Source organism: Erythrolamprus reginae, chromosome 1, assembly GCF_031021105.1.
Source record: "Erythrolamprus reginae isolate rEryReg1 chromosome 1, rEryReg1.hap1, whole genome shotgun sequence".
Classification (NCBI taxonomy): Eukaryota; Metazoa; Chordata; class Lepidosauria; order Squamata; family Dipsadidae; genus Erythrolamprus; species Erythrolamprus reginae.
In genome coordinates, this window is record NC_091950.1 from 349,823,834 (window position 1) to 349,837,493 (window position 13,660).

At 43.0% G+C, this 13,660-nt stretch overlaps 1 protein-coding gene across 2 annotated transcripts in view; it reads right to left on the reverse strand.

Moving 5' to 3' along the window:
* Window positions 1-13,660, reverse strand: part of MDGA1 (MAM domain containing glycosylphosphatidylinositol anchor 1) — a 401,506-nt gene that overhangs the window by 254,991 nt on the left and 132,855 nt on the right. For both annotated transcript variants that reach the window (XM_070734253.1, XM_070734254.1), the window contains exon 2: window positions 2,316-2,455. In XM_070734253.1, coding sequence (XP_070590354.1) covers window positions 2,316-2,455 — 140 coding nt within the window. The remainder of the gene's footprint in view (window positions 1-2,315; window positions 2,456-13,660) is intronic.

A 13,660-nucleotide genomic window follows, 5' to 3' on the forward strand; every position in this document is an offset into this window, starting at 1 on the left:
TACCGGCACAATTGCTTCACATTTCCCCCCAATAATTCTCCATATTTTTCTCCCAGTGGAGCACCTTGGCTTGACATAACACACTTTGCATGCTAAGAAAGCCAGGGAAAACTTCTGAAACAGATACACGAACCTGGGAAAAAAAGAATGCACCTGTTTTAATGATTTAAAAATGTTTAGGACATGTTCCTGCATGTTTCAAATTGTCTTTTTTTTTTTCAAAGGAGGTTATGGTCACTTTTATAATGTGAGATTGGAGGAAAGATGAGAAATCTTTCAGTCTTCAGTCTGTGTTAATACCTGGGCAGCAGTTACTCTGGAAAGTTAGAACACTGAAAAGCTGCAAGTTAACATGACTGAAGAAGACCCTGCAAAGTACTCAACATTTATACAAAATGGCACATCTTCTAAATACACTGCTCAAAAAAATAAAGGGAACTCTTAAACAACACAATATAACTCCAAGTAAATCAAACTTCTGTGAAATCAAACTATGCACTTAGGAAGCAACTCTGGTTGGCAATCAATTTCACATGCTGTTGTGCACATTCAACTTTGTACAGAACAAAGTATTCAATGATAATATTTCATTTATTCAGATCTAAGATGTGTTATTTGAGTGTTCCCTTTATTTTTTTTGACCACTATATTTCTCCTTAATAGAAGTTATAGGACAAGACAACCAACTCATATCAGCCACAATATATCAATTCCTTCTGCTTTGTGGATGAAACAAAACAGAAGATTTATACCACATTATGATGAATTTGACAATGTATTTTATTTTATTAGACGGTGGACATTTCTAACTGCAGTAGATATTCTGCCTGGCCAATTCAATCTTGCAGGTTGGTGGATTTGTTTGAATGAATAGTCATAAATTGGATCCTCAGAAGAACGCCTTCTCTGTGGTAACATCTGCACTCTAGAAAGAGATTTTCCTCTGAGATTTCAGATGGCCACTGTTAGTACTATGTACATAACTGGTTGGGTTTGACAATACAGTATATAAACAAACTATCAATGTATGTTTAAATCAATTATAACACTATAGCTTTAAGAGTTAGTGTTGCAGTTAGCCATAAGAGGGAGCCAGAGGCCTCTCTCTCTCCCTCCCTCTCCCTCCCTCCTTCCCTTATTCATTGCTATTTCTGGTTTGTCTGTGTGACTATGCTGTAGAACTATGTGTTCAAATGATGGTTTAATGTATTTTGTAAGTACGGCTAATAGTATTGTTTAATGTATTGAAAGAGGTTTATAATATTGTATAGGCATTGAGAATATTGACTGATGTAATTGTGTATGACTAGGATTGTTCTTAACTAAGCTATTTGCCAAAGTAAATAATATTTATTTATTTATTTATTTAGTATTTTATTTATTTATTATTTGGATTTGTATGCCGCCCCTCTCCGAAGACTCACTTAATGTATCTGGTTATTTAAACTACTACTTGTATCTCTGGGCTATCAGCTGGATATCTGCCACCTCCAAGTTTCCTCTGTGCATACTTGGTAACTCAAGGGTCACTCTGCATACTCCTTAACACTTATGAGCCAACACCTTTCTGTTGTTCAAAAGAATTGTAAAAGACCTGAAACTGTACAAGATTGAATTGGCCAGGGACTGGCAGATTGAGAGGTGTATGAATTGGTTCCCTGGTTCTACAACCTCTACAATTCCTTGCCATTGGTTATGCCAGCTAGGGAATCAGAAATAGTGAAACATTCAGGTCTTCAATGAGGAAGAATGAGATGCCCTCCCTTTATTGCACTTACTATCTTTTTTTCTTTTAAATGTTTTACTGTAATATCTTTGTTTTGGCATTGATAATTTCTTAGAGTTGCTCAAAGTCAAAGTTTAAAAAAATAATAATTAAGAAGAAGGAAGAAGAATCTGTATATGATGATCAAAACATTTAAATATGTTAAAGGGATAAATAAGGTTTTAATAGGAAAGTGAACACAAGAACAAGGGGGCACAATCTGAAGTTAGTTGAGGGAAAGATCAGAAGCAACGTAAGAAAATATTATTTTACTGAAAGAGTAGATGCTTGGAACAAACTTCCAGCTGACATGGTTGGTAAATCCACAGTAACTGAATTTAAACATGCCTGGGATAAACATATATCCATCCTAAGATAAAATACAGAAAATAGTATAAGGGCAGACTAGATGGACCATGAGGTCTTTTTCTGCCGTCAATCTTCTATGTTTCTATGTTTCTATATTGTTATAGCAGAGAATACCAGGCCAAACAGTAATAGTAATAGTTTACTAGTAATAGTAAACTGATAGTAAGGAGAGAAAGCTTACCTGTGGCCGTGGGTGCCCTGTAACCAAACACTGCAGAACAAGGATGTCACCTTCCCGGATAGTGTATACTCTTTCACTGATGTTATCTTCCTTTACAACACATGCCTGCCCAGCATGGATGATCTGGGCCTGGGCAGGAGCTATGGAGAAAAACAGAAAATCTGAGAAGCAAATATCTAAAGAGTTCATGTCTATCCATTGAAGGGTCCCCAAACTTGCCGACTTTAAGACTTGTGGACTTCAACTCCCAGAATTCTCCAGCCAGCTGGCTGGAGAATTCTGGGAGTTGAAGACCACAAATCGTAAAGTTACCAGGCTTAAAGACCTCTGATCCACTGCATCCTTGTCATATTCCAGTTGTTCTTGCAGCACCTGACTGGAGATATAAACAATGCTACTCCAATGTAAATTACACTGTGCTCAATAAAGCTTGCCCTTAGGAAACCACAACAGGCAGGCAGCTTCAACTATCACGAAGGTCATTAGGTCATGTATCATAAAGGCCATGCCATTATCCAGAAAAAGAAGAATGGTTAGAACTACTGAGTACGTTTGAAACACTGCAAATGAAAGATCACATGGTTATATTTTTATTCATTAAAAACACATGGCATCAACATATCAATTTCTTCTGCATTCCAAGCAATTAATCTCCCAAGATCTACGAATACAGAAGTTACATTGCAGTCCTGAACTAGTATAATGTGGGTCAGATTATTTTTTTCAGGAGATTGATTTCGACTAGGAAATGCTCTCAGGTTGAAGAGAAGAGAGATTCTTATGCAACTATTATCAATTCTTTGGCTATAGAGCAGTGGTTCTCAGCTTTTCTAATGACACAACCCCTTAATACAGTTCTTATGTTGTGGTGACCCCCAACCATACGTCTAGTGCCAATTCTCCCAATGGGGCTTTAAGCTGATTGGCAGGAAGGTCAGAGGGATACCCCCACTATAAACACCTGATTGGTCGGATTGTAAAAATATATTCCAAGGTGTCAAAATAGAAGCTTTAGTTCCTAACGTCGTGGGAAATTTGTCTTTTCTCACAGTCTTCACAGACCCCCATGAAATGGTCATTCGACCCCCAAAGGGGTCCCGATCCCAAGGTTGAGAACCACTGCTATAGAGCAAGAAAGGGAACAAGCATGGAAACAAAAAGGAATCCCAGAGGTGTTTTTTCAAAAGGCAACTGGGACTTCCTTTATTTTTCCATGAAGGCATTTTGCTTTTCATCCTAGAAGCTTCTTCAGTTCTGAAGAGACAGTCCAGTAGTTCAGAACTGAAGAAACTTCTTGCTTGAGAAGTGAAAAGTCTTCAAAAAAAATATCCAGTTGCTTTTTGAAAAAAACACCTTTGGAACAACAATGTTCTGGATGACTAAGAATCTCCATAGATAACAAACAAAAAGGAAGTTAAGAAAGGATAATACATCTTTATTCATATGCATTTATTTATTTATTTATTTATTTATTTATTGATTGATTGATTGATTGATTGGATTTGTATGCCGCCCCTCTCCAGAGACTCGGGGCGGCTAACAGCGACAATAAAACAGTGTACAATAGTAATTTGGTATTGATGATTAAAAATCAATTAATATAAAAACCAAACATACATACATACATACCATTTACCTAAAGTAATTTTTATTTCACATACCCAATGATACAAAAATAGAATCAAATAATCATTTAAACACAATTATAGTCAGGACACTCAATTTCTTTTTTAAACAGAGGTCCACCAAACAAAAACAAATTATGATAAATCTTGACAGATGGTCGGTCTATCTATCTATCTATCTATCTATCTATCTATCTATCTATCTATCTATCTATCTATCTATCTATCTATCTATCATCTATCTATCTATCTATCTATCTATCTATCTATCTATCTATCTATCTATCTATGTCTGCACTACTATTACTGCTAGTTTTTTCTCATCATTCCTATCACCCATTTCCTCCCTGTATGACTGTAACTTGTTGCTTGTATCCTTAAGATTTTTATTAATATTGTTTCTTTGTTGCTTATTTGACCCCATGACAGTCATTAGGTGTTGTACCTCGTGATTCTTGACAAATGTATCTTTTTCTTTTATATACACTGAGAGCATATGCACAAAAGACAAATTCCTTGTGTGTCCAATCACACTTGGCCAATAAAAAATTCTATTCTATTCTATTCCATTCCATTCCATCATTTATCTAGCAATAGCAATAGCACTTAGACTTATATTCCACTTCACAGTGGTTTTACAGCTCTCTATAATCAATTTACATAGGCAGCGTATTGCCCCCAACAATCTGGGTCCTCATTTTACCGACTTCAGAAGGATGGAAGGCTAAGTCAACCTTGAGCCTGGTGAGACTTGAACTGACAAATTGCATTCAGCCTGCAGTACTGCATTCCGTCCACTGCACCACCTCAGCTTCCACCTCTCCCCTTCTCTCTATCTATCGTTATCTCTATCCATCACCTACCTACCCACCTACCTACCTACCTATTATCTCTCTCTCTCTCTCTCTCTCTCTCTCTCTCTCTCTCTATCTATCTATCTATCTATCTATCTATGATGAAAAAGAGACAGAATCATTCAGATGGACCAGGGCAGAAAGTTTAGTAGTTGTAGAAAACTTTTTCAAAGCAGAAATCAACTTTTAAACATTATGATCCTATTTAAGGCAGAAGCAGACAACAGGCGGTCTTTCACAAAATACTGAACTTTTTTTCTTCTTCAAGGGATGAAGTAACACAGGCACTTACATTCACAATTGTTTATAATATGGATTCTGCACTGCTGGTTTAAATCAGATATCAATAATGGTAATAACTTTGGAAAGGTGGCTTCTAAAAAAATATTCTCATCCACATTTAGGAATTGAAAGAATACTTCTTTTACTTACATACTTAATTTGTATTTTCTGAGCCAACAGGTAAACTGAAATGAAACATTCTTTAATAATTGCAGTTCTTTGCATTTTATAATATTAAAATGCATGTATGGTATATTTAGTTAAATAGAATGTAGAGAGAATAATAGAACAAATGAAAATGTGTATTGTACCAATTTCATTTTCATCTAGAGGGAAGATAAAAATAATCTAATATTGTTAACGTAAGAAACTGGGGGGAAATGGAGCTAATAGATCCATCAATATTTACTTTTCCAAACTGGTGTAATGGACTTGTTCTCATACTGCAAATGGAGGAATTGTGACAGCTGAAATCCAAAATGTTGGGATACCTCTGATATGAAGTTTCTGAAAAATGCCCTAATTAATTCATGAGCCACGTGCCAAGTTTCAAAAGAAATATAGTCATTTATTAGGAGCAACATTCTGTCAATTACTTGGTGGCATCAGCTCTGACCTCACAAAATTTATGGCCCCCCATGACCCTGTCTCCCGACACACATCCCTCACTGGGCATGCCATAAATCACATTCTCCAATGAACGACATTGGCAGGCTGTGAAACCCACAGCCCTCCTGCTGACTCCGGTAACTTAGGATACAATCATAAGCGCACCACTGTGCCTAACGCCCCTGTCCTATTGTCTTCTTTTATTACTTTTTATCATTACTTATCTAATGTTTTATTTGTACAAATTATCACCCTATAATTGTTTAACAAAATTAATAAAATAAAAATAAAATAAAATCTGGAGAAGGCATGTGTGGAATGCATTTTCAGCTGGGGCAACCAAGCAGTACCATCAGCTCTCCCCCCCCCCTGCTTATGGAACTTGAAAGCTTTGTAAGTTGACATCTGAATTGGTAGGGAATAGGCGTTGATTGCTTACCTGAATGCCTCTTCTCGTACGGTGAGCGGGTACAGCAGTCACATGGGTTGCTCATGTCCAATCCGGTGGAACTGAGCCTAGTGTTAAAAAAGCTTGCTGGATCCGCCCCTTCCCCAGAATTCGCGAATCCGTAGACTAGGCTCAGATGTGAAGCTCTTTAGTGTTCAACTCTCATAGTTAGAGGAAAGAAGGTTACAGAAGATAGAAGATAGAGAAGACACAAACAAGGGCGGGAAGTGACTGCTGTACCCGCTCACCGTACGAGAAGAGGCGTTCAGGTAAGCAATCAACGCCTATTCTCCGTACTGAAGGAGCGGGTCCAGCAGTCACATGGGACATACCCAATAGATTGGTCCCTAGGGCGGGATTAAATTGCTATCGTGAGAGATAACGGATTGGAGTACCCTTCTGCCGAAGGCAGCGTCCGCTGAGGCGTAAGAATCAATCTTGTAGTGCCTGATGAAGGAATTTGGCGAGGCCCATGTGGCTGCTTTGCAGACCTCCTCCAACGGGGCTTGAGTCGCCCAAGCGGCCGAAGTGGCTGCGCCTCTGGTGGAATGCGCTGTGATGTTCCTTGGAACTGAGAGGGAAGCCGACTCGTAGGCCTTAGAGATAGTCCCTCTGATCCAACGGCCTATCACTGTTGAAGACACTTTGGTACCCATGACTCTGGGATGATAGGCTACGAAAAGTGCTTCCGACCTCCGAAAGGGTCCTGTGCGTTGGATATAGATCCTAAGCGCTCTAATGAGATCCAGAGTGTGCCATCTAATTGCCAAAGGATGGTCCCGTTGGAGGCAGAAGGAAGGTAAGACAATATCTTGGGTTCTGTGGAACATGGAACTGACCTTGGGTAAGAAGGTGGGGTCCAGCCGTAATACTACCTTGTCCTGATGAAATTGGCAGAGGTCCTGCCTGATTGAAAGGGCTGCCAACTCCGAAATGCGTCGGGCAGAGGTAATAGCCACCAGGAATGCTACCTTAAAAGATAGGTACCTTAGGGACGCAGATTTTAGGGGTTCGTAGGGTGCCTGTTTGAGGGAATGGAGAACCCGTGGCAGATCCCAGGAAGGATATCTGTGAACCTTGGAAGGTCTGAGGTTGGCTATACCTTTGAGGAATTCCTGAACTTCTGGGAAGGAACGGAGAGGCTGTCTGCGGGGCCCCGCTAGGACAGAGGAAATGGCCGCCAGATGACGCCGGAGGGTGCTGGTGGAAAGGCCTTGATGGAAACCTTGCATAAGGAAGGAAATGATCCTGTGTATGGGGATGCACAGGGGAGAAAACCCTTCCAGTAGACACCACTGGTGGAACTTGGACCATGTATGGTCGTAGATTCGATTGGTCGAACCTCTTCTGGCCTTTAAAATGACCTCCACTGTGTCGGGGTCGTGTCCACGCAGTTCTAAGTCTCTCCTGATAACAGCCAGGCGGTGAGGTGGAACCACTCCGGGTCTGGATGGAATGAGGCCCCCTGCCGTAGCATATCCCCCGAAACGGGGAGTCGCCAGGGGTCCTGGACGGACAGCTGTTGTAGATCCGCGAACCAGGGCCGGCGGGGCCAATGAGGGGCGATTAGGATTACTCGAGCCGTCTCGCTGAGGACCTTGTGAATCACGTCCGGGAGAATTGGGATTGGAGGAAATGCGTACAGGAGTCCTGGAGGCCAGGGGCTCCTGAGGGCATTGATTGCTTCTGCTCCCGGGGATGGAAATCTGGAAAAAAAGCGAGGGAGTTGGGCGTTCGCTTCGGTCGCAAAAAGGTCCAGTACTGGTAGGCCGAATTTGAGACTGATTTGATGGAACAGGTCTTGATGGAGATTCCACTCTCCTGGGTCTATCGTTGCTCGAGAGAGCCAATCCGCCTGGACGTTGAGGCTCCCCGAGATGTGATCGGCTAGGAGCGACTGAAGGTGTTTTTCTGCCCAAAGGCCTAACTTGAGGGCCTCCCTCATGAGGGCCTTGGATCTCGTGCCCCCCTGTCTGCAGATGTGGCTTTTTGTGGCTATGTTGTCGGTGAGAATGAGAACATGCCGGTTGGGGATGCGAGGAGAGAATTGTTTCAGAGCCAGGGATACGGCTCTTAACTCTAGCCAATTGATTGGCTTGGAGGCTTCCTCCGGGGACCACGTGCCCTGGGCTATCATCCCCTGGGCATGGGCGCCCCATCCCGATAGACTGGCATCTGTGGTGATGACGAATTGTTCCGGGCACCTGAAAGGGGATCCTTTGTCCATGGCCGGAGACATCCACCACTTGAGAGATCTGCGAACAATCGGTGGGATGACAATGCGACGACTTGAGTTGCTGTGCCCCGATCTCTGAAAGGGTAATAGAAGCCACTGTAGTTCCCTAGCGTGAAGGCGAGCCCAGGGAATGATGCCTATGCATGACACCATCTTCCCCAAAAGAGAAGACAGGGTTACTATGGAAACTGACGGTTGAGGTAAAATGCGTGAAATCAACTCCCCTATATTGTTTTTTCTCTCAGGAGAGAGGAAGACCTGGGAGGATTCTGAATTAATAATGGATCCCAGGTGCAAAATGGATGTGGAAGGCTGGAGGTGACTTTTGTCAAAGTTGATGGAAAAACCATGGTCCTGTAGAACTGACATGGTGACAGAAAGATCTACTTTCACTTTCTCTAGGGAGTTCCCATGAACCAAAATGTCATCTAGGTAACATAAAATGTGGATGGGCGAAGCCCAGATATAGGCCGCCAGCGACCCCAAGAGCTTTGTAAAGACCCTAGGGGCCAAGGAAAGGCCAAATGGCATCGCCCTATACTGGAAATGCCTGCCCTGGAAGGAGAAACGTAAGAATTTTCTGTGGCATTTGGCAATAGGAATATGGAGGTAGGCCTCAGTGAGGTCTAATGAAACCATGAAATCCCCCGGGTGGATGGCGGCTAAAATGGATGGTAAGGAGTGCATCTTAAACTTTCTATATTTGATGAATAGGTTCAGCTTCTTTAAATCCAATATAGCTCTCCAACCTCTGGAGGACTTAGGAACCATAAATAGGATGGAGTAAAAACCTCGGCCTTTCTGACCGGGAGGAACCGGTTGAATGGCTCTGATGGACAATAAGTGGGAAATGGCCTCCTCCATACGGTTACGATCTGAGGAGGACCTGGGAGAAGGGCAGGAAATAAAACGTTTAGGGGGAGGAGAAGTAAATTCTAAAAGGAGACCCTTTTGAACAGTATCAATAACCCAGGGATCCTTGGAAGTGAGACGCCAGCTAGAGGAGAAATAGGCTAGGCGGCCACCTATGGGAATCGAGGAAGAACTACCATCTAGGTTTTTTAGAAGCCCTGTTAGAGGACGCTCCTCTTTGGTAGCGAAAACCTCTGCCCCTGGAGTTCCTTCCTTGGGAACGAAAGCGGGGGGAATACTGACCTGGGATTCTCTGATAGGTAGCCGCTTGATCTTGTTGACGCCCTGGGCGGCGAAAGGACTGCGTTTTGGTGGCCTTTTTGGTGGTTGGACCCAATACTTTCTTCTTGTCCGTGGTTTCCGTGAGGAGTGGATCCAGAAGATCTCCAAAAAGCAGATCGCGCTTCAATGGTCCCAGAGATAACTGCCACTTCTGACGTACTCCTGCTTGACAGGGGCGAAGCCATAGGAGTCTTCTCGCCCTTGTGGAGGCCGCAATAGACTTGGCTGCGAATCTGGTGGACTGTAATGTGGCATCAGCCACGTACTGAGCAGCTGCAAATACCTTGTTGAAGTCCTGTTGACCTCTTAAATCATCGGGAGGAATATGCTGTTGAAGTTGGCGAAGCCACAGAAGCATGGCTCTGGAGAAAAAGGAAGCCGCTGCGGAACTTTTAATAGCCCAGGAGTCTGCGGTGAACCCTCTTTTGAGCATCTGTTCAATCCGCTTGTCCTCTGGACGGAGGACCTCCTCTGCTTCGCCTGGCACGGCAGCCGCCGAGTGAAGGATTTTGACAGGTTCATCCGGTTTGGGAAAAGATAGGAGATCCTCATAGGAAGAAGAGAGTTTGTACAACTTTTTGTCCTTGGTAGTGGGATTAAGCCCAGAAGCTGGGAAATCCCACTGCTTAAGTAAGGCATCTTTAAACAATTTAGGCATAGGGATTACCTCGTTATCCTCCTGTTCCTCTGTGAAGTAGGGTAAATTCTCCTCCGGAGGGTCAGTGGATGTGGTGGCCTGCTTCTCTTGGGCCGCTAATCCTGTGGAAATTCTAGCTTTGAGGAGGAGAGATTTGAACAATTGAGAGGGAAAAATAGTAACTGGAGAAGGAACCTTTATTTGGGATTCCTCATCGTCTGAGAGGCCCTGAAATGGATCCTCATCCTCTTCCATATCCTCATATTCATCCTGAGAGGAATCTGATTCATCCTGAATTGGAGCTCTAACCGTTGGGGGAGAACCCAAGGGACGGGAGGGACGAGGAGGTGGATGAGGTAAGGAGGGCACATTGATGGCAGAAAGTTTGGCATCAATGGCCTTGGATAACACAGAAAAAATAGATTGGAATTCTGGAGGTAAACTAGAAATATCAGCAGGAATGGCAGAAGAATCCCTGAAAGCCTGAGAGGATCCTGGCTGGGGGGAATCTTCAATAATATCTGGTTCCTCTGGACCTAATCCCCATAGGTTAGGTTGGGGTCTGTCTAGGTTTGGCTCATCCAGAGATAACACAGTGACCCCAGAAGAAGGCAGATTAGGAGCCTCTGGGGGGTCATGACTACTGAGCACTTGGGCCTGTACTTTCAATCGCTTTGCTGATTTATCATGGATTTTTTGTAGGGCTTGGTCCCTTCTCTTCTCAGCCCTGGTGACTTTGGTCAAGGGGCGGGCCCCTGAAGAAGAGGAGGTCGAGGCCTGGGGGATACTGGTAATCTCATCGCCTGTAGGCCTGGCCTCTCTGGGACCTTGAGTGGTGCCTCTCTTGGGAAAGGAAGCCATAGTCTGACAATTAACAGAAGACAAGGCTGAGCCAAATAAACTGGATTATTAGGGAGAAGAAATTCAAGGCTTTCCCAAGAGGAAGGGATCCTGCTCCTAGGCCTCGGAGCTGCTGAGACTTGAGGGCAATCTGGGCAAACCCAGAGTTCGTGTCCCCAAATACAGCGTGGCCAGCCTCCCTAAACTTTAACTAAAGTAACCAAGGCACTCTGGTTGGAGGCTTAGCCGGTGGAGAATTAAGCCTGAGCGTCTCAAAGCCCACTCCAGGATCCGAGCGGTGGACTAAGGCACACGCGGCTGGCAGAAGGCCAACACGAGAGGCCTAAATTAAAAAGGCGCGAAGGCCTTCGCGCCGAAAAAATCGCTCCGTAACAGTAATTTTAAAGGGGAAGCGATCGACTAAGTCCAGGAGACTAGAAAAAAGCGTCTCGCACCGCAGGAGGTATTTCTCGAGCCCTTTAACAATAGCACTATAAATATATAAATATATAAATACTTGCACAAGGACCTCCGGGCCGAAGGATTGAAAGAATCCACAAGCGGCAGCGGGAATCATAAACGGCAAAAAAGCCGCGGGAAAACGAAACCGCTACTTCTCCCAAAAGAAAAGCCGAGCCGTAAACGGCTGGCGCTAATAAGGCAAGTAACCAAATAAGTATAATAATATCTTACTAATTTTGAAGGAAAGATCGAAGGGAAGGTGTTAGAATGTTGAACGAGCTAATCACAATACTACCGCAGGATGCGAGAACTGAGCGAATTCTGGGGAAGGGGCGGATCCAGCAAGCTTTTTTAACACTAGGCTCAGTTCCACTGGATTGGACATGAGCAACCCATGTGACTGCTGGACCCGCTCCTTCAGTACGGAGAAAATCTATTTTCTATCTACATCTCATTCTAAATGGCCACTGGTGCTGTTTGTTTCTTAATGTAGCATTTTTAGTAACAAGTGAATTCAGGACTAGAACAAACATCTTAGGAGAATCATATTCTAAATAAGAAAATAAAGCAAACACATATCTAAACTATTCGGAGATTATCAAGAAGTTTAAACTTGCTAAATAAGGTCACATTGATGTTAATAATATACAATGAGCTTGGATATTTGGATCATTTTAGATAATTGCAGTCTGGTTAGTGGAGCAGATCTCTTATAAACTAGATCAGAAGCTGTGTGAATAACATCAGGGTATCAGAATATCAAAGTAGCTTAATGTTTTGCTGTGAATGATCAGAAGGCAGCTTCCTCATTATTTTGCTATGTGTTGTTCTGCTATGTGCTAACCATTATCGTTTATTGGGCCTCTCCATGCTCTTCAGCTCCTAAAGCCACAGATTAAATAGCTGGGTGACAAAAATACTCCTTCCTGAGCATTACAGGTAGTCCTCGACTTGCAGGAGTCCATTTAATGACCATTCAAAGTCAAAACAGCACTGAAAAAAGTGAGTTATGACCAGTAGTGGGCTGCTGCATGAATGGTCTGGTGCGCAGTCCCAGTTGGAAAAACAGAGATGTGCATCAATCTCCATGTTCCCAACATGTGCCCATGTGCCCGTGCGAGATTCAACTTCTCTTCCTGGGCCATATCCCTCAACCAGAAATACACTGCCTGTGACCCCCACCTCTTTCACCCTCCTCCCCAGCTGTTGCAGTGTGTTCAGAACTATATCTGGGCATGTTATTTGTCTTCATTTGTTTGTTTAAACCATTTATATAGCTGTCTATCTTTCAGCCAACTCATTCCACCCATGTGGATAAATAGAAAGGCATACCGTGTGTGTCAAAGAGTTTTTAGTCATCACCAGAATTGCTTTTCCTCTTTGGGGCAAAGGCCACGACCCTTGCAGTCCAAATTGTCTTCTCTAAGTCTTGCAGCAACTGCTTTAGTGGCCTTCCCACTGTTCCTTTAAAACAATACTTAGTAGATTCTTCTTCATAGACAGACATCTGAAAATACTCCCAATTTTTTTTCAGATGATAGAATGACGATATGGGCACATTAACAATTAGTTAACTTGTTTTAAGAGGTAGTAATGTAATAAAAGTGCATAGCAGTTCTTTTACCTCCTTCTCTCTCCCTTTCTCCCTCTTATCAACTGACTGGTAATTTATTGTTGTCTATTTCCACAAGCATTATGCAAACAATTACGGATTAATAGACTCTTAGAATGCCTTCACAACAAACGCACAGGAGTTCATCTCTGACCGTCCTCGACTTGCCTTCAACATCTGCAGACCTCCTTCTGTTTTGCTCATAAGAACCTCAGCTGTCATTAACAAATAAATACACCCAAGGCACAGCACAGAGCTCTGTAGGCAGAGCTGAGCAGATGGAAGGCCTGCCCTTCCCAGGTGGACAAGGGATTAATGTTTATTAAGCATGCCAGTATTAGGAGGATAAAACATTTATATAATCCTAAAAAGGGGATTTAGAGCTTGTGCAAGGAAGATTGCAAGGAAAAGGAACAAGGACACAGGAGAATAAACACCTTTGCCACAACATACAAGCTTTACCCACAGTTTCACGACTGCATTACTAAATAGCTGTCTGTGAGCATGCTGTTGAAGCATCCAAGCTCACTATTACCAGTGGGGAAA